Below are 23,162 nucleotides of genomic sequence, written 5' to 3' on the forward strand. Positions count from 1 at the left end.
CACTATTGAAACTTAAATTGTCCCGTCTTAGGTCTGTGGGAGCCTCTTCTATAATACTTGACTCATAAGTCCTTTTGATATGACCCTAGATGACGTTGATAGCTTGTTTGTTATCTGGTGTGGCAAGATGTTCCAAGTTCATCTTGTCCATTTCCTGCCCTGTACATGGAATCAGCCATTTCTCTAAGAAGCTCTGGTTTCCTTTAGGGTGAATTATATGTCAAGCTCCAGTTAGGGGCTAAGGATGCTCTCTGCTACCAGGTTGGTCATATTTTCTAGTCCTTTTAAATGGAGAGAGCTAAGATACACACCCACAAAGATAACGTACTTCATGAGTTCATATTGATATTTCCAATTCAAATCTTATTAAACCTCTTCTCCATTACATCCCAATCCTCTTTTTTCCATTCCAAGAATCTTGATCTTTAAGGATGTTGGGGATGAGATGTTAGAATTAATGTATATGGTAATTACTCGTTGACTTTATCCCATAGTACATGCTCAATAGTCTCAAATAATAATACTAATATAACCATTAACATGATTATTGAAAACATTAAAAAAAATTTTTACATATGCTCTCTCCATTCTCTTCCCATTCTTCTAATGGTCATACATAATAGTCCCACAGTATTTGAGCATTTACCTATTTAAATACTATACTCTCTGCCTCTTAGCCCTCATTTTGTCTCATGTCTACAGGTAACTATACATAAACACTCACAAGGCCTTTATGTCAATGTTTCTTTAGTCATTCTGATTGTCTAAGTCAGTTATGCTGGATACAAAAATCCTTGCCTCATACTTTCTTTCAAATTCTTAAATATATTAATTTTCTTCTAATGTAACAATTTGCTGTTGAAAAATAGGATACTCTCTTTTTCTAGATACCTAAAAAGTTCTTCTTTGAAATACAGCAGTTTTACTAGAATGTTTTGGTGTTTGTCATTCTAGGCTGATAGTCTCTTTTTCCTTTTATTTCATGAACACTTTCTTGACTTACTTAGCATTTAGTATTTATTCTGTTCCCTTGCCTTGATTTTCTTCTTCGATACTCTTATTGTCTATATATTCTTCGCCTCCCTCCAATATTTCTAATTTTCTCCTGAATATCACTCGTGGGAGTCATACGGGCTAGATTGTTGCAACCTCTTCAGTCTTTGTTGGCAGCCTCTTGCACTCAGCTGGTACTGAGAGGTCAGAACTCCTTCTCATTTCAACTGCTGCTCTCAAATTGGCCTGTTGTGCTTTCTAGCAAATTCTTGTTGCCTATTTTGGGCTTATTCTGTTCTGAGTTCCATTAAATGCAGCCTCATTGAATATCCCTTTTTCTGCCCACGCAGACACTACTGTGTAGGCCTTTTGGCTATTGGTAGTTTGTATTCTGGCATTTGTTGAAGGTACTTTGTCATCTAGTTTTGTTGTAAATGTTGTCAAGGGGTTTGGGTTTTGCTGCCTAGTCGTTCCATCTGTTTTTATGTGGGGATTTGGAGAGTTTGAGAACTACGCTGCTACTGCTGTGTTCCCAGACTCCCCCGTAACTGGGGTGTGTGTGTGTGTGTGTTTACAGTCTGTATGAATCAGAATTTAAATAAATTGATGTCTTTTATAATCTGTAGATTCCCCCTCTGTATGTCTCTCACTCTTTCGCTCCTCTTTTCCCTTACAAATTATTAGTTGAAGAAACTCCATTATATGTCCTGAAGAGGAATCCTAAAGATTTTGCGTATCGCATCTCTCTTGTATAGTTTAACGTGTTCTTCTGTCCTCGGTATTTCCTTCAAACTGGTAGGTGGAGCTGGAGTCTTGAACAGATTCAGCTTCCATCATAGGTTGTACATTCAAAAAACAAACAAAACACTGGATGGGCCAACTCAAGGAAAGCAAACAATACAGAAACAGAAGCACTCCATTTGCAAAGTTGACATTGAAGAATAGGCAGTTCCATAGAAACAGAAAATAGAATAGTGGTTGCCAGGTACAGGGGGCAGGGAGGCTGAGGAATGACTGCTCATGGGTACAGAGTTTCCTTTTAGGATGAAGAAATTAGGTTGTGGTGGTGGTTGCACAACTTCTGAAAACCACTGAATTGTATACTTTAAAAAGATGAAGTTCATGGTACGTAAATGGTATTTCAATAAAGCTGTCATCTTGTAAAAGGAAGTTAGATTTGAAAAGGAAGAGGGTTACCTAATTCTCTGAGACTGGTAGGAAGGAGAGTTGGCATGGGTACACGTGCTGATAAGTTTGTAAGTGACCTCTCCTACTAGCTGTAGACTAATATATTCAACTATCTATTGAATACACCCATTTGGATGTTCTATAGGCATGTCAAACTCAACATCATTGCTGCCCGATAGAATGTGATACAAGCCACATGTAAGTTTTAATTTTCCAGCAGCCAATTTAAAAAGTAGATGGAGGGCTTCCCTGGTGGCGCAGTGGTTGAGAGTCCGCCTGCCGATGCAGGGGACACAGGTTCGTGCCCCGGTCTGGGAAGATCCCACATGCCACGGAGCAGCTGGGCCCGTGAGCCATGGCTGCTGAGCCTGTGCATCCGGAGCCTGTGCTCCGCAATGGGAGAGGCCACAACAGTGAGAGGCCCGCGTACCGCAAAAAAAAAAAAAAAAGTAGATGGAAGTATGTGAAATTGATTTTATATCTTTTATTTAATCTAGTATATCTAAAATAATATATTTCAGCATGTAGTTATAAAAATTATACATGAGCTCTTTTACCTTCATTTCTCATGAAGGTCTTTGAAATGCAGTGTGTATTTCACACTGACAGCATACCCAATTCAGACTTGGCACATTCCAGGTGTTCAATAGACACATGTGGGTTACACCTAGAGTACTGGACAGTGCAAATGAGAAGGTTTAAAATGGAATTCATGAATTCATTCCTGTCTCCTTGATCTCAGTAAATGACCCCTCCTTTTAAGGATCATTGTCCTATTTCTTCCTTACAATCCGCTTCGATCAATCATTTAGTTCCATTGATTTTTTTTTTTTTTTTTGGCTGCGTTGGGTCTTCGTTGCTGTGCGCGGGCTTTCTCTAGTTGCGGTGAGCGGGGCACTACTCTTTGTTGCGGTGCACGGGCTTCTCATTGCGGTGGCTTCTCTTGTTGTGGAGCATGGGCTCTAGGCACGTGGGCTTTAGTAGTTGTGCCTCCCGGGCTCAGTAGTTGCAGAGTGTGGGCTCTAGGGCATGCGGGCTTCAGTAGTTTGGCGTGCAGGCTCAGTAGTTGTGGCTCATGGGCTTAGTTGCTCCGCAGTATGTGGGATCTTGCTGGACCAGGGATCGAACCTGTGTCTCCTGCATTGGCAGGCAGATTGTTAACCACTGCGCCACCAGGGAAGTCCTCCACTGGTTTTTATCTTTAACATTTTTGCAAATCCATCTCTTCTTATCCGGTCCTACCAGTTTCCTGAAATTCAGCACTGCTTGCCTGGGCTATTACAGTAGCCTCTCAACAGGTCTTCCTGTTTCTGTTTCTGCCCTTCGTAAGTTACTCTGCTGCCAGAATCTCTGCCTCACTGATAATTTCACCAGGCCACTCCCCTACTCAATACCATTTAGTGGCATCCCAGTATTTCAATAGTAGTCTGTGACCACAGTGAGTACTACACAGATGATTGGGAGTGTGGGAAAAAGAAAGTAGACATCTGTCCTTATTCTTTTGAAAAGTACATTTAGCATCTATTTCTTAATGGACATAACACGGTAGAACATGTAAATAACTTACAAACGAATATAATTATACTGATGGAATATGATAAAGTCTAGGTTCCTTTGCATAGCAAACTCCCCATTTCCCCTTTCCCTCCAGCCTCTGGCAGGCACCATTCTACTCTCCGCTTCTGTGAGTTTGACTATTTCAGATCCCTCATGTGAGTGGAATCATGCAATGTTTGTCCTTCTGTGACTGGCTCATTTCACTTAGCATGATGTCCTCCAGGTTCATCCATGTTGTCACATATGGCAGGGTTTTATTCTTTTTCAAGACTGAATAATATTCCAGTGTGTATGTGTGTATATATATATACATACACACCCCCCCCATATTTTCTTTATCCATTCATCCATCTATGAGTTTTCCATATCTTGACTATTGTGAATAAAGCTGCAATGAACATGACCGATATATCTCTTTGAGATCCTGATTTCAATTCTTTTGGGTATATACCCAGAAATGGGATTGCTGGATTATATGGTAGTTCCATTTTTAATTTTTTGAGGAACCTCCATATTTTTTTTCCATAGCAGCTGTACCATTTTTACATTCCCACCAACAATGTGCAAGGGTTCTATTGTAATTTCTCTACACTCTCACCAACACTTGTTATCTTTTTTTTTAAAATAATAGTCGTCCTGACAGGTGTGAGATCATATGTCATTGTGGTTTTGATTTGTGTTTCTCTTACGATTAGTGATGTTGAACACCTTTTCATATAGCTGTTGGCCATTTGTATGTTTTCTTTGGAGAAATGTCTATTCATGTCCTTTGCCTATTTTTTAATTGTGTTATTTGTTTTGCTATTGAGTCGTAGATGTTTCTTAGATATTTTAGATATTAACCACTTACCACATAAAGGGTTTGCAAATATTTTCTCCCATTCCATGGATTTCCTTTTCATTTTGTTGATTCTTTTCACTGATTCTTACTCCAGGAAGACTTCCTCCAGTTAGACTAGATATCCCTCTTCCCAGTTCCCATAGAACATTGTGAATAACTCTGACTTGGCACTTACGTTATTATATTAGAATTATCTGTCATTATATGTCTGTTTTGTCTCTCTTCCGGCCTCAAGACTCATTGAGGGAAAGGATTTTGCCTCGGTTATCATTTTTGTACTTCTAGTCCCTAATACAGTTCCTATTATATAATTGGTACTCAGATATTAGTAGAACTAAACTGTGCCCCTGAAATTTTAATGATTAAGTTATCAAAGGTTAGACCTAGGCATTAACCTAACTTAAGATAACCGAAGATGTAGATTCGTTATTAATACCAATGACCTCTGATTGAAAATTGAGTAGATAACTGAACCTGAGAACAGTGGTATTTTTAATTTTAGGTGGGAAAAAAAAAAGCTGCACCATATATAGAATAAAAAATGATAAGTATTGAGAATATAAACTCTGCAAGTGCAGAGTTTTTGTCTGTTGTTTTCACGGATCTTCTCCCAATGTGTAAAACAGTCCCTGGCACATAATAATAAGTAACTGGTCAGTAAATATTTATTGAATAAATGAGTGGGCATAGAAAAGCACTCTAGCTTTACACTTTATTAGGCTTTTAAGGCAAAAATTAAGTTTAAAACATTTCCTTATCTCTAATTCAATGAAAAATTGATCAAATTCCTGTCTTCTCACATTATTTTACGTTTTGTAAAGGAAATCTCTAAAGTATAATGGAGTATAATTTTTTTTTCTCTTTTAGCAAACGAAGCAAAAAAGGAGATAAAAATGGAAAAGGCTTGAGACATTTTTCAATGAAAGTGTGTGAGAAAGTTCAGCGGAAAGGTACAACATCGTATAATGAAGTAGCTGATGAGCTGGTGTCCGAGTTCACCAATTCCAATAACCATTTGGCAGCCGATTCGGTAGGTAGATCATGCACTTGACATTGACTGTGATGAGTGATGCAGCGGTGTCCCTCTCTGGGTTGTCTGTGTCAGTTCGAGGATTCAGACAAGCTAGGGAATCCCCAACTCCTCCTTCACTTGAGGGTTTCATAATTGTCTTGGGGAATTTTGTTGTTTTGATTTTTTTGTTGTTTTGTCTTAGAAGGAATTCTTTTACTATTTATTTAAACATAAAGACGGACAAGTATTTTTTAAATGTCTTTGGGGCTTATTGAAGAAACATACTTTGTAAAAATATGCTTTTTATATTTGAATGACTTCAGATACATTGCTGAGCCTTTTAGTGTTTCTTCCATGTCTAAGTCAATAAGAAAATTTTATCTTGTTTTTAGTTGAAAAAATACTACATGAACATGTTTATAAAAATTCACTGGTACCGAAGAGTATGTAATAAAAAATATCTCTCCTCTACCACAGACCCTAATCTGCCTCCCCAAAGGCACTCTTCACTATTACCAGATTCCCGAGTATCATTCCAGACATTCTATATGCATATATATAATAAAATTTATTTCTTTTATTATTGTAAACACAAATGTGATTATGCTTTTGTATGCTTCATTTTATTTTAGTCATTTATTTTTAAAATTTATTTATTTATCTTTGGTTGCGTTGGGTCTTCGTTGCTGTGCGTGGGCTTTCTCTAGTTGTGAGCGGGAGCTACTCTTCGTTGCAGTGTGTGGGCTTCTCATTGTGGTGGCTTCTCTTGTTGTGGAGCATGGGCTCTAGGCGTGTGGGCTTCAGTAGTTGTGGCACACGGGCTCAGTAGTTGTGGCGCACAGGCTTAGTTGCTCCACGGCATGTGGGATCTTCCCAGACCAGGGCTCGAACCTGTGTCCCCTGCATTGGCAGGCGGATTCTTAAGCACTGCGCCGCCAGGAAAGCCTGCATGCTTCAGTTTTAATTTTATTTTCTTAGCAATATTTATCTTAGAGCCTCTTTTTTAGCACGTATAAATCATTCTCACTTTTTAAAAATGGAGATAAAATTACATGCAGGGAGGGAAATACACGTCTTAAGTGTACAATTAAATTATTTTTTCCTTATCTATTGTGGAATAATTTACATACAATACGATGTATTCATTTCAAGTGTAAAATTCAGTGAGTTTTGACACTTGTATGTACCTGTGTCATCACCACCATAATCAAGACACAAAACATTTACATCACTCCCAAAAGGTTCTTCCTGCCTTTGTCATCCATCCCTCCCTCTCCCTCTATCTCCAGGCAACTGCTGATATGCTTTTTATCATTATAAATCAGTTTGCATTTTATTTAAATGTAGTCATACTATAGGTATTCCACAACAGTATTAAGTAATAGTAGTAACTGTAGTCACATTGAGTCTTTAATTCTTGACGTTAGTAGAAATATTTGTAGTTTTGCAACCTTAATTATGATAAAGGTTTTATTTTGAGATGATAGTAACCATAACTTAATTTTTTAATGAATGTTTATTTCTTTTTTCTTAATTAAAACAATTAGGAATGGATGCTGAATTTAATCAAACTCTGGATAGTTTCCTGAAATTTTAGGATTTTTACACTGGTATTAATGAATGAGATTGGTGAGGGTTTTTTTTACTTTTGTTTTTACCATCTTTGCTGTTTTTTTTTTTTTTTTTTTTTTTTTTTGCTGTTTTTTAAATAACTTTTTTCCCTTTATTCTGCAGTTCACATATGAGTCCCAGACTGGTTTCTCTTCTGGATTTGTTATTCTTTCAGTGTCTTTGTCAATACAGACATTTCTCCCAGTAGCATATGCAGTTTGATCCCTATCCAGTGAGTACACGTAGGCCTTCAAAGTTCCTGGTTCTCCAGCATCAGAACCTGGGTCCTCCTTTTTGACTGCACCCATGTCTGTCTGTGCTGGGACTCTGCCGCCTTGGTCCTATCACCCTTGAGGTATCCTTAGGCCAGGAATGCCAAACGCATTAACGTGCCAAGTCTGAATAAATACGGGAACTACTTCGATCTTAGCTTTGAGAGTAGGGAAGCAGACTGTGTCGGAGTTCTGTTACAAAGAATGCTGTACGCGATTAGCAGCGTCTGCCTTGGCAACACTCACTAGACATGTCGGGAATGGAGTATTGGGAGAAGAGGCTACGAGCTGGCCCAGATTCAGAAAGGGACAAGGGGTATATTCCATCCTCACCTTAGGTGGTTGTTCTGCTGCCCAGGCTGCGTCGTCTCACTGGCCAGGTGGCCGGGGAGGCCGACTGAAGGCTCCCCAGGCTCTTGGTGGAAGAGCAGAAGCCCCAAGCTAGAGGGAGCTTGGCAGGGCAGCCCATGCAGGGCCCTAAAGGGGTGTACATGCTGCAGGCTGCCCTGGCATTAGCTCCTTGTCCTCTGGAGTCAGCCTCATGCAGGCAAAGGCAGCTGCATGGCTGTCAAAGAGGCAGATGCAGCTCAGGGGTGCAAACACTCTTCCATGGCACTTACCCAGAAACAACCTTAATCTCTGGATAAACTTGCAAAAACTCCCATTCCAAACTAAAATGGTTTACCTCCTGTGTGCTACCAAGAAATCAAAATAGAATAAAAGGACAGTCTTACTTTAATCAAGTCCGGAATGAGGGCACACTGCTTTGAAAAGCACTGTCTCAGCAGAAGACACAAGGGTGTGTGTAAAAGAATGTTTCTGGAAAATACCAAAGGCACCAAACATACCCCCAGCTTTGCCTTCTGCTTCCCTTCCGTGCCACCCCATACCCTGGGGCAGGGAAGCTACTTTTCCCAGCTGACTCTGGGCATGTCACGGTGCTCCGTGAGTGTGTCCAGGTCTGTGTTGAGTCCTTTGCCCTCGGTTTGTGGGTTTGGGATGCTTTCTTCAGGATCCACTCCATTTGCTGCATCTCCTCCAAGGCCACCTGGGCCGAGGTCCACATTTCCAGGCCACACCTCTTCTCCTTGTTCTTTATGCTCATTCCCATCGCTTCCAGGCGTTTTGCCTTGTCTTTGTCCTTTTTCTTCTGCTTGGTCATGCTGAGCTCTGCGGCACCTTTCAGCTTCAAGGGCCCCTTTTGGACCTGCTCGCAGGCCTCCATGGCGCCCGTCTGCAGTTCAGTACCATCTTCGCAATTTTGATTAGTAGTGTTATGCTGGCTTTATAAAATGAATTTAGAGGTTTTCTCTTTCTCTTTACTCCATCACAGATTTAATGGCATTGGATGTCTAGTTCTGTTCCCTGAAATTTTATAGAAATCACCTGAGATGCCATCTAGGCCTGGTGACTTGGTGGGGGGTAGAGTTTAGATAGCTTTTTCCATTTCTTTTTTGGTAATTAGTCTGTTTACAATTGCTTTCTCCATTAAGAGTCAGTTTGGTATTTTATGTTTTCTTAGAATATCCTCCATTTCATCCATGCTCTCAAAATTATTTGCAATTAATTTCCAAAATTAAAAAGACCCAAACATCTCTTAGATTTGTTTGTATCGACCTCCTGTTTTGCAGTTGATTTCTGTTTTTATCTGTATTTAATAGTCTGTTCTCTTTCCTGAAGTTACTTTTGTTATTTCTCTACCCTGCAGACTATGATGTATACTTTATTTACTTTTATTATCTTTGTTTAGTAATGAAAGTCTTTATGGCTGTGACTTTTCCATTTATTTATTTATGTATGTATGTATGTATGTATGTGGCTGCATTGGGTCTTAGTTGTGGCACGTGGGATCTTCGTTGTGGCATGCGGGGTCTTTCGTTGCAGTGCACAGGCTCTTCATTGTGGCATGCTGGCTTCTCTCTAGTGTGGCACACAGGCTCCAGAGTGCATGGGCTCAGTAGTTGAGGTGTGCGGGCTTAGTTGCCCTGCGGCATGTGGGCTCTTCGTTCCCTGACCAGAGATCGAACCCTGCATCCTCTGCATTGGGAGGCCGATTCTTAACCACTGGACCACCAGGGAAGTCCCGACTTTTCCTCTTGTGCATGGCTTTAGCCATATCCGATTGATTCCGATATGTTATTCTTTAGATACTCTATAACTTTGGTTTTAATTTCCTCTTTGACCTAAGAATTGCATTAGAAAAGTTTCTTGTAGTTCCAGGTGGTAGGAATTTTTGTTCATTGTCATGAATTTTTACCTTTATTACCTATGATCAGAAGTTGTGATTTGAACTTTTTCCTTTTTGGGGGGATTGCTTTGAGATTTTTCTTGTGAGCCATTATGTGGTGATTTCTTTTTCGTTTAATTTCCCTGGGCACTTGAAAAAAAAAGTATATGACATTCTGATTTTCAGTGAGCTTCAGAGTTCTCTAAATGGTCTCCCAGCCCCCGTGTGACCCGGCCCAGCATTACCTCTCATCTCCTACTATCCACTCCCTCAGTTACTACACTCCAGCCACACATTTCGTGGATATGCTCCTAATCAAGCCATTGCACCTGCTGTTTCCTTTGCCTGGAATACTCTTTGCTAGGGATACATATGGTTTCCCTCTCCTCTCCACCGAATCTTCACTCAGCTGTCACTACGATGAGGCATTTCTTCCCAGCACTTCTCAACATCTAACATACATACATTTTTACTAACTACCCACCTCACTCCCGAATATAAGCAAGGGTTGGGTTTTTTTTCTGTTTATTCACTGCTTTTTTTTTTTTTTCTGATAATTTGGAAGGTTTGTAGTCTGTAGTTCAGGTTTTTTTTTTTTTCAACTTTAAGTAACTTCAGTATTTTATTTCTTAAGTTATCACCTATAGACCAGTATCTGTTGATTATGGAGGGAAAAATAGATCAATATGCCTATTATTTACTCCCGTCTCCCAGTTTTCCCCTCTACCACAGGATTCGGATTGATTAGTGGCAGTTGTTAAAAGACTATTATTATTGTTGTTGTTTTTATGACTTTAAATGAATATATTGTGCCAAAATTGTTACTTAGTTCCTCTGCTTTGAATTCATGCCCCTTCCAGTATCAAAGAGGAGGAGATCAGCAGACTTCCTTTGCTGCCTCCTTCTGATATTTGTGGTTTTATTATTATTATTTCTACAGTGTCAGGATTTCTAATATTTACATTCAGTTCTATAACTTAAATCTCCCATTTATTTAAGTTTAGTTCTATATTTAACTTGATTCAGTGCTCCACCATCCTTTATTTTCATGGATTGATTGGATTTGGTTCATATGACCCACCTGTGCACAGTGAGATAAGGGGCTTTTCCACAATGTAAGTTAACACAGTTTCCTTCATTAAGGAAGTCTTGCTAACCACCCCTCCCCCCCCAAAAAAAGTCAGCTGAACTAAACAGTGTGTATAGTGATCTGTGTGATTATATTTTGGTGCAAGTTCACTATTTCCATTGTATATTAGTAATAGTTCACAGATCAGCACTAGTGCATGGACCACATTTTGAGAAGCACGTTTACTAGAGCTTAAAACATGGATCTTTGGGCTTCCCTGGTGGTGCAGTGGTTGAGAGCCCGCCTGCCGATGCAGGGGACACGGGTTCGTGCCCCGGTCCGGGAAGATCCCACATGCCGCGGAGCGGCTGGGCCCGTGAGCCATGGCCGCTGAGCCTGCGCGTCCGGAGCCTGTGCTCCGCAACGGGAGAGGCCACAACAGTGAGAGGCCCGCGTACGGCAAAAACAAAAACGCAAAAAAACATGGATCCTTGACTTTTCAAAGTCTGATATCCTCCTAGGCACTGCAAGGCCTTAGCCACTTTAACTTCATTATGCCTTTCTCATATATATACTATTATTGTCATGTATATTAGTTCTGTATATATTCTAGACTCTACAAGATATTATGTTTTATACAGTGAGTATTGAGATTTACCTTTAGAGTTGGTCTTCATTCCATCCTACATCTCCAAGCTCCCATCTTAGATTATCTTTCTTTTACCTAAAGAAGGCCCTTTAGTATTGTTTAATTTAGATCTGTTGGTAACATAATCTTTATTTTTAAGATTGTTTTATGTTTTAGATTGCTTGAAAGTATCTAGTTCATCTTTACTTTTGAAGGATACTTTCACTGGGTGTGCAGTTCTTTCAGGTCTTTGAAGATACTATAATAATATTAATTAAATATTCTAATATCCTGTGACTGTATCTTAACCTTTAAAATTTATCACTCAATAAAAATATTTTTTAGCAGGCTTATGACCAGAAGAACATTAGGCGAAGAGTTTATGATGCTTTAAATGTGCTAATGGCAATGAACATAATTTCAAAGGAGAAAAAAGAAATCAAGTGGATCGGCTTGCCTACCAATTCTGCTCAGGAATGTCAGAACCTGGAGGTAAGTGAGGAAAATCTGTTTACAGATAGTAGTTTGCTTTCTTTTACATCAGAGACATTTTAATTTAGAGATGTAATCACATAGTATTAAAATATTCCTAATTGTTCGTTCATGTATATTGTGCCTTTTTTTAGCAGATTCTTCTATGTAGAACTTTAGAACTGGAAGGAGATTTAGAGAGGTCTAGTCTGACTCATGTCCTGATGAAACCGAGGGACAGAGAAATTAAATGACTTGATTTTTACTGTTTCTTGGAGATCTTTATTTTATTCTAATTTCATTCTGAGCAGTCTACTAATAAATGTTTGGTGACTCGTGTGATAGAAATGCTATCTTATTTGATGAAATGCTGTATCCATCCAAAAAAATGGATCAAGTTGGCTGTTTATTTCTTGTATTTAACCTTTGACTCTAGAATCTGCAACAGAATGGTATGGTATTTCATTTAAATCCTTATTGGAATGTTCAGCTTACACGAATTTTTGGATGATGTATGCCAAAACATTGTTTATTCTGTTAGGTTTAATCATTAGACAAAATCTTTCCTAAGTGAGCATGTGTCCTGACATACTATTTCTAAATTGATTTGACATAATTTTACTGTCATGGCCATGAAAGGTAATAGACCAAGGCTGACTACAGCTTTAGAGGTGAATATGGTTGATTTTGTGGGTTTTTTCCGTCCCTTTTTCCCTCCAGCAAATCAAAAAATTTTGGTATTATTAGACTTGTGGATGGAGGGAGAAACCAGGCAGTCATCAGAAGTTCTAGAATAATGTTCTTCATGTGCTACGGTGGATATGTCCTTTTTTCTCCTCCTGATAGAGTGAAATTTGAGGGTTATATTAATTACCAGTAAGATTAAGCCGATAGCAAAGACTCAGTAAGCAGTAATCTGTTAGCATCTACCATGTGCTTAAACAAAGATTATACGAGACAAAATCTCTGACCCCAAGGAGCTTTCATACTAATTGAGGAGAGCAGAAATGTAAAAGGAGTTAACCAGAAATGTGATGACACCTGTCAAAGAAGTATGTACAGATTCTCTGGAAAGGTAGATAAGGGAGGGCTTTACCAAGAAAAAGAAATCCCTGTGCTCAGTCCTGAGGGAGGGGTAGGAGTTTGCCAAGTGGTTTAGGGCAGGGAGGGCTCTCCAGGCAGAGGCACCGCCTGGGCTGAGGCAGGCTGAAGAGGGCGTGCCCGCAGTGGGTGTGGCCAGGGTACGGGCGAGGAGAGAGGGCATAGGTTTCTGAGTGCTAAAGCAGTAGGGACCTGATCCTATGAACAACCGAAGCTGCTGGAGAATGATAAGGACGAGAGCTGAGGGCATGTGTTCTAAAGGGTCACTCTACTAGTGGGTTGGAAGTTGAACTGACGGGAAGGTGAGGAGGGAAGGTGAGGGCGGGTGGGTTGGAGAGGGGCTGAGTTCTGGCTGTGGCGGTGAGGCTGCAGAAGTGTTTTAGAGGCAGCGTCAGTACAGCTTGGCCTGGCTGGGTGCAGAGCATGAGGGGCAGATGGGGGCTGCCCTGTCACAGCCTCAGACACAGGGGGAACCCCCTGCAGCATCTTTTCAAATGGGGGAGAGCACAGATTCTACAGTGGGTCTTCAGTGTTTTAGGACTCAAGTGTGGTAGTGGTTAGAAGGCACCATGAGAGAAACTCTCGCTGCAGACTAGATGGGGAGCAAACAAGAAAGACGCTGCTTAGTTCCCTGGCGGTTCAGTGGTCAGGATTCAGCGCTCTCACTGCTGTGGTCCCGGCTTCCATCCCTGGTTGGGGAACTAAGATCCTGCAAGCCACGCGGTGCAGCCCAAACAAACAAACAAAACATATTTATGGGACTTCCCTGGTGGTCCAGTGGTTAAGACTCCGCGCTTCTGGTTGGGGAACTAAGATCCTGCATGCCGCAAGGCGCAGCCCACAAAAAAAGAGAAAGAAATACGCTGCTGGAGTAGATAAGAAAAATGTCTTATTAGATGACGTTGGCTTTTGCCCAAAGATAGAGTGAGGAATTCAGCTACGGGAAATTCAGACCCCAATCAATGTATGTTTTCTAGGTAGCTGTGAGAGTGAGGAAAATAATAGTTATTTGAAGCTGGGAAATTTGCCCCATAAGCATGTTTCTTACAACAAGTAGGGATTTCGTATTGAATATGTAGCCTCTCTGTATTAGCAGCTGTGCCTGTTTAAAAGGCAGTTAAACGGAGATCTTAAATGAGATCTTACCTCATTCTTGGCAGTTCATAGAGCAAAGGAATTAATAATAGGGTCTCTGAAACCAGGTGGCTTAGGTTCAAATCCTGGCTGTTGCCACTCACCAGCTGTGTGACCTTGGGCAGTTACTTAACCCTCTCTGTGCCTCCATTTCCTTACTGCAGAAGGGTAACAGCAGTACTTACCTCTAGGGTTTTGTGAAGACGAATTAAGAGAACATGTGTCCAGGGCTCAGCTGAGTGCTGGCAAGTAGAGTAGGTATTCACCACGTGTTAGCTGTCACTCTGATGAGCGCTTCTGTAATAAATAGCAACAGGTACTGCAGCGCGAGTGTTCACTCAGGGGATGGTTGTCATGATGGCAGTTGCCACAGTTCTGCTGTCTTGCCTGCGTGCTCACCCAAACCCAGAGGGTGCGATTTGCCTTTATTGATGTTCGTAGTTAAAACGGGTTGAGTGTCTCTAAGGAAAATTCTCGATATCTCAGAACTGGGACCTGAAAAGCGAGCAGTGCTTTCTGCTCTGCATATGTTCATGCTATTTTGTTACCTGTGTTTTAAAGATCGAGAAGCAGAGGCGGATAGAACGGATAAAGCAGAAGCGGGCCCAGCTTCAGGAACTTCTCCTGCAGGTAAAGAAGCGGGGGTGTGTTTCGTTACCTTCCCTGCCTGTACTCTGCCTCTCCCCTCACTTGCTTAGAGTCAGCGTTTTCTGCTTTGGGTGCCTTTGAGGATCTGGTGGGGCCCTGCTAGGGCAGCCTCTGCCACGCCTGAGCTCATCACCGTGCTCACGACCTGCCTGCCCCACCGACATCAGGGGGCCTCACAGCAGCTCTAACGTGGAACATATTATGCAACAGTTTACTTTTGACTCTTACCCTTCCTCTGAACAGAAATTATTTTAGCCCTTATTTGGAACATCAAGGAATAAGGCTAGTTAAATTTTAGGCGCTTTGAGTAAAACAATCTAATCCACCTGTAATACTTATTATCTGTAAGTGACATTATAACATAAAAAGCTTTGTAAAATACCAAAACTTAAGATGCATTTCTGTTTAGGAAAATTAAATTTTATAGTGTAATGAGGATCCCTGTATTTATGCTTTTTTGTTGATAACTGTCTAGAATCTGGGTAATTTAAAAAAATATCGTCGAGGCCTTGTATAAAACCATGTGAGTAAAATCACAGGGTAGATGGACCTTTTTTTTTTCTATTTTTGGTAATTGTCAGTTGGTGTAAAAATTCACTTTGAGCAGTACAGCGAGTCATTTTCAGTCCAATCAGAAAAACTTTGTAAAATGAGCCAGCGAGTCTTTATACTTTTGTTTTTAATCAGCAAATTATCTTTATATGAAAAGCTTTCAACCAATCATGAAATCGATGTGGATTTGAACAACCATAGGTCCTATTTCACTTTTGGTGTAATCTACTTTTCAGAAATAAAGGAAGCAATAAATTACCAAATAATTGTAACATTTTTTTTCCCCCCTAAAATACTCACTTTGTCTCATGGACAGAATAGGTTAAGTATTCTTACATGTTCCAGATTTTTGTTTTTCACTTTCTAGACGTGTATTTCTTTGTTCGTTTGTTTTTCACATTTTACGTACACATCAGAGAGGAAGGAGAAAACCGCTAGCCCTTCCACAGCTGTGCGTGGTCTGGGAAGGAAGGAGGGGAGGAAGCGGGGCAGGGGAGACGGGACAGAGGCTCCCGCGACGCAGGCAGCCCCGCCAAGATGTTCCCTCCTCATTAGGCACCGCCTTCTCGCTACCCTGTGTCTGTAGCTCACGCTGGCCCCTATGGGAACTACCTCTGGAGCAGGCGTCTTACGTATTTTTCATACTGGATTTCCAAAGTAGGCTTTGTTGGAAGAGAGCATTCTGCAGCTTAAAAGAAAAACAAAACTTGAAAGCTGACAGTTTATTCCTGTGCTGCTCCCCGTACAGCTCTGCCTGCTGAGAGACCTGGCCTGCCTCGCCTCCACCTTCCCCGGCTGCCTCTCTGTCGTCCCTGTCCCTGCAGCATCTGCAGTATTTCCCTCCCCACTCACAGACCCTGAAACCCTGTGCTAGGCCTTCCTCACATTTCCTCAAAACCCTCATGGAACATGTTGGAGTTTGATTTTTGGCATATGTTATTATAAAAACCTGTTTATCAGTATGCCTGTAATTATCTGTTTATCAGAAAGACTTGCGCTGGGCAAAATCGCCCTCATGTACGTGGTGCTTTCCCATCCCTAGATGGCCAGCACAGAGGATGAACTGGAATATGTTTTCCCCTGTTTATCTTTATACAATGAACATTGCTTTTTTTTTTTTTTAAGTCCTGAGTTTCTTTTCCTCTACTGTCTCTCAAAGTAAATGTTTATGGAAGATTTCAACCCAGGCACAACCTAGCTGTCAACATTTATAAAAGCAAGTCTCTCTAAACATTAAAATGAAACCCCCAAGTATAACTTCTAATCTCCTGGTAGACATATAGCTTATTTCTTCCTCGTAAAATTAAGCAAGTTGTCCCTAAACAGGAAAAATTTGCCTCGCTGCGGCTAAGCTAGCTTAATTTTTTTAACAAGGTCACAGCTGCTGACGTCACATGACCCAGGTCACTTTTACTGACATGGCACCCTTTCGTCCTTGGTGATGTGGGAGAGGAATGGTGTGAGTAGCTTCTGCCTACAGATAATCTAGATGCCCTGCTTTTGTCTGTATCATTGTTCCTTCCAGCCAGTAAATCTCTTCCAGAGCTACTAATGCAGGGCAAAATGAATGTCTGAATACACCTGAAGCTGCTTAGCCTCTGAAATAGATGTTAATGAGCCCGGAAAAGAACGAAAGGCTGAAGAAAATCAAAGGTCAAAAAATAAGGAACTCAGTCCAAAACAAATGGGAAATGATTTTTCTTTTTTACTATCCAAATAACTTTAGATCTGTATTCACAGGGCTTTGCACAAGAAAAATCTTTTTTTTGTTTTTTTTTTTTGCGGTACGTGGTCCTCTTACTGTTGCGGCGTCTCCTGTTGCGGAGCACAGGCTCCGGACGCGCAGGCTCAGCAGCCATGGCTCATGGGCCCAGCCGCTCCGCAGCATGTGGGATCCTCCCGGACTGGGGCACGAACCCGTGTCCCCTGCATCGGCAGGGGGACTCTCAACCACTGTGCCACCAGGGAAGCTCAAGAAAAATCTTTGATGCTGTTAAATGTACACAGTATTTAACAATGAATCATACATATATAAGAGCTTTTACTTACCGCTGTTTATATTCCACCCTCTACCGAGGCCCTCCCATGGCACTAGGACCACAAAGCTAGGAAAAGTATGGGGGTATCTCCAAGATGCTTTTTCTAGAATAGTAAGGAAGCTAGGCAGAAGTATTCAAACGTATAATTCTTTTTCCCAGTTTCAGCATATTTTTCCTCTATTAAGTGAACTAAGCATTGAATATAAAATAGCCTTAGTTCGTTAGCAGCAGAAAAGAACAAATTAATAAGTATGACTTAAGTAATGTTTGGTAATGAATGGTGTTGACAGTGATGGTTCTGGACACACTGTCAGGGCTAGAATAAATTGGTTTCCCTTCTGTTTTGTGCATTTTAAAAGAGTAAATGTTTACTTTCTAGGGAGATAGCACCCAGCCATTTTAAGATGACAGTAATCTTAATCAAGCTTCAGTTAAGGCCCAGGACCTAAAATAAACACTCATAGGATAAGGTTGCTAAAACATAGAAAATAATTTAAATGCGTCACTACTGGGTGAGAAGAGGGAACACGCTGATGGAAGGGTTGAAAGGCTGTGACTTTAGGAGCTTCTTAAGCCAGTATCTGTTCCACAAGCAGATGAAAGACTTCGGCTGCGTAAGGTCTTTCTAGCTGTGGAATTCTGAGATACGTTTGCCTTATTTAAAGGGGGGTGGGGGGCTTCCCTGGTGGCACAGTGGTTGAGAATCCACCTGCCAATGCAGGGGACACGGGTTCGAGCCCTGGTCCGGGAAGATCCCACGTGCCGCGGAGCAACTAAGCCCGTGTGCCACAACTACTGAGCCTGTGCTCTAGAGTCCGCAAGCCACAACTACTGAAGCCCGTGCGCCTAAAGCCCGTGCTCTGCAACAAGAGAAGCCACCACAATGAGAAGCCCACGCACTGCAATGAAGACCCAACACAGCCAAAATTAAATAAATAAAATAAAATTTTTAAATAAAATAAAAGGGGGTGGCAGGGTCTCTTTCTTTGATTTTTGATTAATGGTTATAACTTAAAAGTTATAAAAAAAGTTAAAAGCAGCAAAATTCATTGTAAAGATTCAGGCCTTATATACCTTATAATCAATGCGAAGCCTCAGTTCCCTCATCTGGAAGATATCAGGTGGGGAGGGGCTTGGACTAGATTCCAAACTGTGCCCTAAAGATGCTTAGAAGTTCTGTGAAGGAACTAAGTGGTGAATGAGGGCAGAGCTGGCAGGACTCAGGACTCAGCTCCAGTGCAGCCAACCAGAGCAAGGATGCTTTGATCTGTTTTATAAACAGTGGGTGTCCCAGAAGATTTCATTTGAAGAAAGCATTCTGTGGCTTTATAAAGTTTGCATATTTCTGGGCTAGACAATCTAAGGGGCATATTTTTAACCCTAAACTCTCAGGAGTCTGTGTTAGATAAACACTGTATCTGTTGCTGTATCACTGTAAGAAGAGTTGTAGGTGCCACTGGCTCTCCCAGATTTGTAAGATCCTGTTTCTATGCTTGATGGAAACCATGGGTCCCATTTTCTGTGACAGGATATGTTAGACACCATTTAAATGTATATTTTCTTTCCCTCGAAATATATTTATTGAGTTGGATCATTCTAATCTTTTTTCTTAAATGTTTAATTTTAATTAACTCGTAGGTGAAGGGCCTCTTTAAATGCTCTAATTTTAAACTATATTTTAAATGTATTTAATTCATTTAGTTCCAACTCACTTATCCACGTTAAATAACTATACGGGTAACTTTGTTGATCATTACAGCAAATCGCTTTCAAAAACCTGGTACAGAGAAATCGGCAAAACGAACAGCAGAACCAGGGCCCTCCAGCTCTGAACTCCACCATTCAGCTGCCATTTATAATCATCAATACAAGCAGAAAAACAGTCATAGACTGCAGCATCTCAAGTGACAAGTAAGTGGGGAACCAGCGGCAGAGGGCGGGGCTGACCTTCTGTTAACCTGATTCCTATCATTTGCAAAATAAAGAAGGTTGTACCCATTATCTGAGCCGCACCAAGGCTAACTTCCTTGGGGCTCATGAAACAAGCTTTTCAAACGTGGAGTGCTGTCATCTACTAGCGCTCGCTTCCACATTCACCCTCCGCAGGCCCCTCTCTTGAGCCTGGCACTGTGCTGCCAGTGCTACAGGCATACTGGTGCCCAAGTCAGGATGTGCACGTATGTACACGTATGTGGTATAAGTCTGGGCAAGTCACTGCGGTAAAGTAGAGCGTCACTGGGGTCTGGGACAAGGTAGGTTCACTAGTGATTACTGTCATTTATGGTGGAAATAGTTGAGATCAACATGCGGCACTAAAGCAGTTGTTTGTTTTGCTATGTCGTATTTGAGTGTGCTTCTGTTTATAATGAACGAATAGACATGGAAGTGCTAGATGCCTTCTCTGCTTGCTTGCTTTCCTATTATCTTATAACTTGAAGTTTGTACTATTTATGACCTTCATTCATTTTACTCACCCCCAACCTCTGGCAACCACCAGTCTGTTCTCTGCACCTATAAGTTTGGTTTTGAAGATCCACATATAAGGTCCATCATCCGTGTTATTGCAAATGGCAGAATTTCCTTTTTTTTATGGCTGAATATTCCATTTTCTAAATACACCACATTTTCTTTATCCACCCATCCGATGATGGACACAGGTTGTTTCCATGCCTCGGCTATTATAAATCATGCTGCAGTCAGTGAGCATGGGAGTACAGATATCTTTTCAGGATAGTTATTTCATTTCCTTTAGACGTATACCCAGAAGTGGGATTGCTGGATCATGTGATAGTTCTATTTTTAATTTTTTGAGAAACCTCCATACTGTTTTCCAGTGGCTGCACCAGTTTACATTCCCACCAGCATGTTTTTCACTTTAACTAAGATTGATGGCAATATTTATCACAGTAAGTGAGAAATAGCAGTTTTCAAAATACAGAATTTATTTGTAACTTATTTTACGCTTCATGAAAACAGTAGTGGTCTTCAGGCTGTGACCAGTATCGAGGTCGTTAAGGGCATAGGGTGCAGAGTGAGGCAGACACAAGTGTGGGTTGTGGCTCCCGCATTTAACTGCTTCAAAAGCTCTGTGTCCAAAGAACAAATGGGGATGATGCTGGGGCCTCTGTCACTTCCTTAGCCTTGTTGTGAGGATTAAATAAGATTATGCCTCTAAGAGGTCTGACTCATGGAAAGTGCTTTGTAAATGTTAGCTACTTTTCCAAGGAGTCAGCATATAACTTATCATCCAAATTTGGGACACGTTTGAGAGCAAAAGAGAGGGCTCAGTAACCACATCAGTGCCAGAGGCGTAGCCTAGGACTGTCCTGGGGACTGGAACTTCGAGCCTCTTAGAGCTACTGCATCACCGTGGGGCTTTACCACTCCTGGTTTCTCCCACTCTTTTCTCTGGCAGTGTTGCTTCCCTGTCTTGATTGCATACAGAGATTATGGGTCACTTAAATAAGAAGGAACCAAAAAAAAGAAGAAGAGTAAGAGAAACAACAGGGATTTCCAGAGTATTTGGTAATTAAGCCTATAGACACAAGTAGAAATAGTAGGGACCGTGCAGGCTGTGATGTCAGAAGATGCATTTTTCAATCTTTCCTCTAGTTGTATAGTTTCTTAACTTCTCTGAGATCTCGTTTCTTCCTCTGTAAAAACAAGAATTATAGTATTTAACTTGCTGGTTTACAGATGTTAAATTCATAAAGGACCAGCCCAAATGGTAGATGTATTATTATTCACACACTTAAAATTCTTTACAGAAACATGTGTCTACAAGGACTTGTGACATATTCTCATAAATCTGAGAATTCTAGAAAATGGTTAACATTTTCGGGAAAAACTGTTAGAATTCTAGTTATTCTCTCTAGTTAGTCTCTTGTTTTGTGGGAAATCATTAAAATTCTCTTCTTTGGTTAATCTTTGAGGTCTAAAAGAGTAGCAGGAAAGTGTGGGGACCAGAGACCTAAGGGAATTAAGGATTCTTGTCCTTCTTGGGTGGTTACTGACTCGTGCCCTTTCCTCGCCCTCCCCTGAGTGGAGGGAAGGAGGCTCTGAGCTGCTTGTAGGAGCTTGTTATTCAAGGCGGGGTGCAAAAGTCTGGTCTTTCAGTTACTTTGGTGATGCAATCCTTTCCCCTTAGCCAGGAGGCTTTCCCACAATGATGATTACATTTACGAAACCTTCAGCTTTTAACGTATGCCTGAAGTCACCCCTGGGGCAGGCATCCACTCCAGATTTTGTGTGGTTTCTTTTTTTTCTGAATTTCTGTTAATGTACTTATTTAAATTCATATACTTCAAATTACTTAAATGTGGCATTTTGCTTTAAATTATAAATTTTGCCCTTAAGATCTAGCATAAAAAGTTTTACCCTTGCGTGACTTTAATAGAATTTCATGACAACGTAAGCCCACCACTGTCCCAGAACTTCGCCTGCACTCTGTCCCTGAGGGGCTGAGGCTCTGGGTGATGGTGCCCCAGGGCATAGCCTGGGAGTCAGATGGACTGTTTCTTCTTACAGTCACCTCTTTATTGAAAGCCTGTGCTAGGTAGCTGGGCATCCTGATTTGGTATTTTACAGAAACGTTCGGAAACGTGCTGTGTGTTATATACGACACTTTTTTCTTGCAGCGTTTTTACTCCTTAGGCCCTCAAGACAGGATTTGGGAGTTGGTTAGTTTGTGAAAAGTCTTCCATTTTCTGCTCATCTAAGGTATCGTGTAGCTAACATTTGACTCATGAAAATGAAGTAAGCATCCAACATGCTTTTTCCTCAACCCTAGTTAGGCCAACTCATAGTAGGAAAGTTAGATATTAAATTGGAAAGGCTTTCTCTGCGTTATTTTTTTGTTAATGACTGCTTGCTTTATTTGTTTTTATTGAAGTATAGTTGACATACAATGTTATGTTAGTTTCAGGTGTACAACATAGGGATTTGACACTTGCATCCATTACAAAATGATCACCGTGATAAGTCTAGTAACCATCTTTCCCCGTACAAACTTATTACAATATTATTGACCATATTCCTTATGCTATATATTATATCCCCATGGCTTATTTTATAATTGGAGTTCTGTACCTTTTAATCCCCTTCACTTATTTCACCCACCACCTTCAGCCCCTCCCATCTGGCAACCGACCACCCATTTGTTCTCTATGAATGTATTTTTATTTGTTTCATCTTTTAGATTCCACATATAAGTGAGATCATATGATATTTGTCTGCCTCTGCCTGGCTTATTTCATTTAGCGTAATACCCTCTAGATCTATCCATGTTGTCGCAAACAGCAAGGTTTTTGTTTTTTTTTTTTAATGCCTGACTAGGAATATTCCTCTGTGTTTGTGTGTGTGTGTGTGTGTGTGTGTGTACATACCACATCTTTATTCGTTCATCTATTGATGGACACTTCAGTTGCTTCCATATCATGGCTATTGTAAATAATGCTTCAGTGAACATTGGGTGTGCACTTTATGTTTCTGAATTAGTGTTTTTGTTTTCTTCAGGTAAATACCTAGAAGTGGAATTGCTAGATAGTATGGTAGTTCTTTTTTTAATTTTTTGAGGAAACCTCCATACTGTTTTCCATAGTGGCTGTACCAGTTTACACTCCCAGCAGCAGTGCACAAGGGTTCCCTTTTCTCCACACCCTCTCCAGCGTTTGTTATTTGTTGTCTTTTTGATGATAGCCATTCTGACAGGTGTGAGGTGATATCTTATTGTGGTTTTGATTTGCATTTCCCTGACGATTAGCGATGTTGAGCATCTTTTCATGTGTCTTTTGGCCACCTGTATATCTACTTTGGAAAAA

The 23,162-nt window shown here is 40.8% G+C and overlaps 1 protein-coding gene and 1 pseudogene across 8 annotated transcripts in view; one reads left to right on the top strand and one right to left on the bottom strand.

Moving 5' to 3' along the window:
• TFDP2 (transcription factor Dp-2) overlaps positions 1-23,162 on the top strand; it is a 171,420-nt gene that overhangs the window by 137,005 nt on the left and 11,253 nt on the right. For 6 of the 8 annotated variants that reach the window (XM_033402781.2, XM_033402783.2, XM_033402784.2 and 3 more), the window contains 4 exons: positions 5,447-5,609; positions 11,744-11,890; positions 14,666-14,734; positions 19,103-19,254. In XM_033402781.2, coding sequence (XP_033258672.1) covers positions 5,447-5,609; positions 11,744-11,890; positions 14,666-14,734; positions 19,103-19,254 — 531 coding nt within the window. The remainder of the gene's footprint in view (positions 1-5,446; positions 5,610-11,743; positions 11,891-14,665; positions 14,735-19,102; positions 19,255-23,162) is intronic. The other 2 variants (XM_004278222.4, XM_049709832.1) reach the window with 1 other exon arrangement.
• LOC125964408 (protein FAM32A-like) lies at positions 7,627-9,350 on the bottom strand (annotated as a pseudogene).

Source organism: Orcinus orca, chromosome 5, assembly GCF_937001465.1.
Source record: "Orcinus orca chromosome 5, mOrcOrc1.1, whole genome shotgun sequence".
Lineage (NCBI taxonomy): Eukaryota > Metazoa > Chordata > Mammalia > Artiodactyla > Delphinidae > Orcinus > Orcinus orca.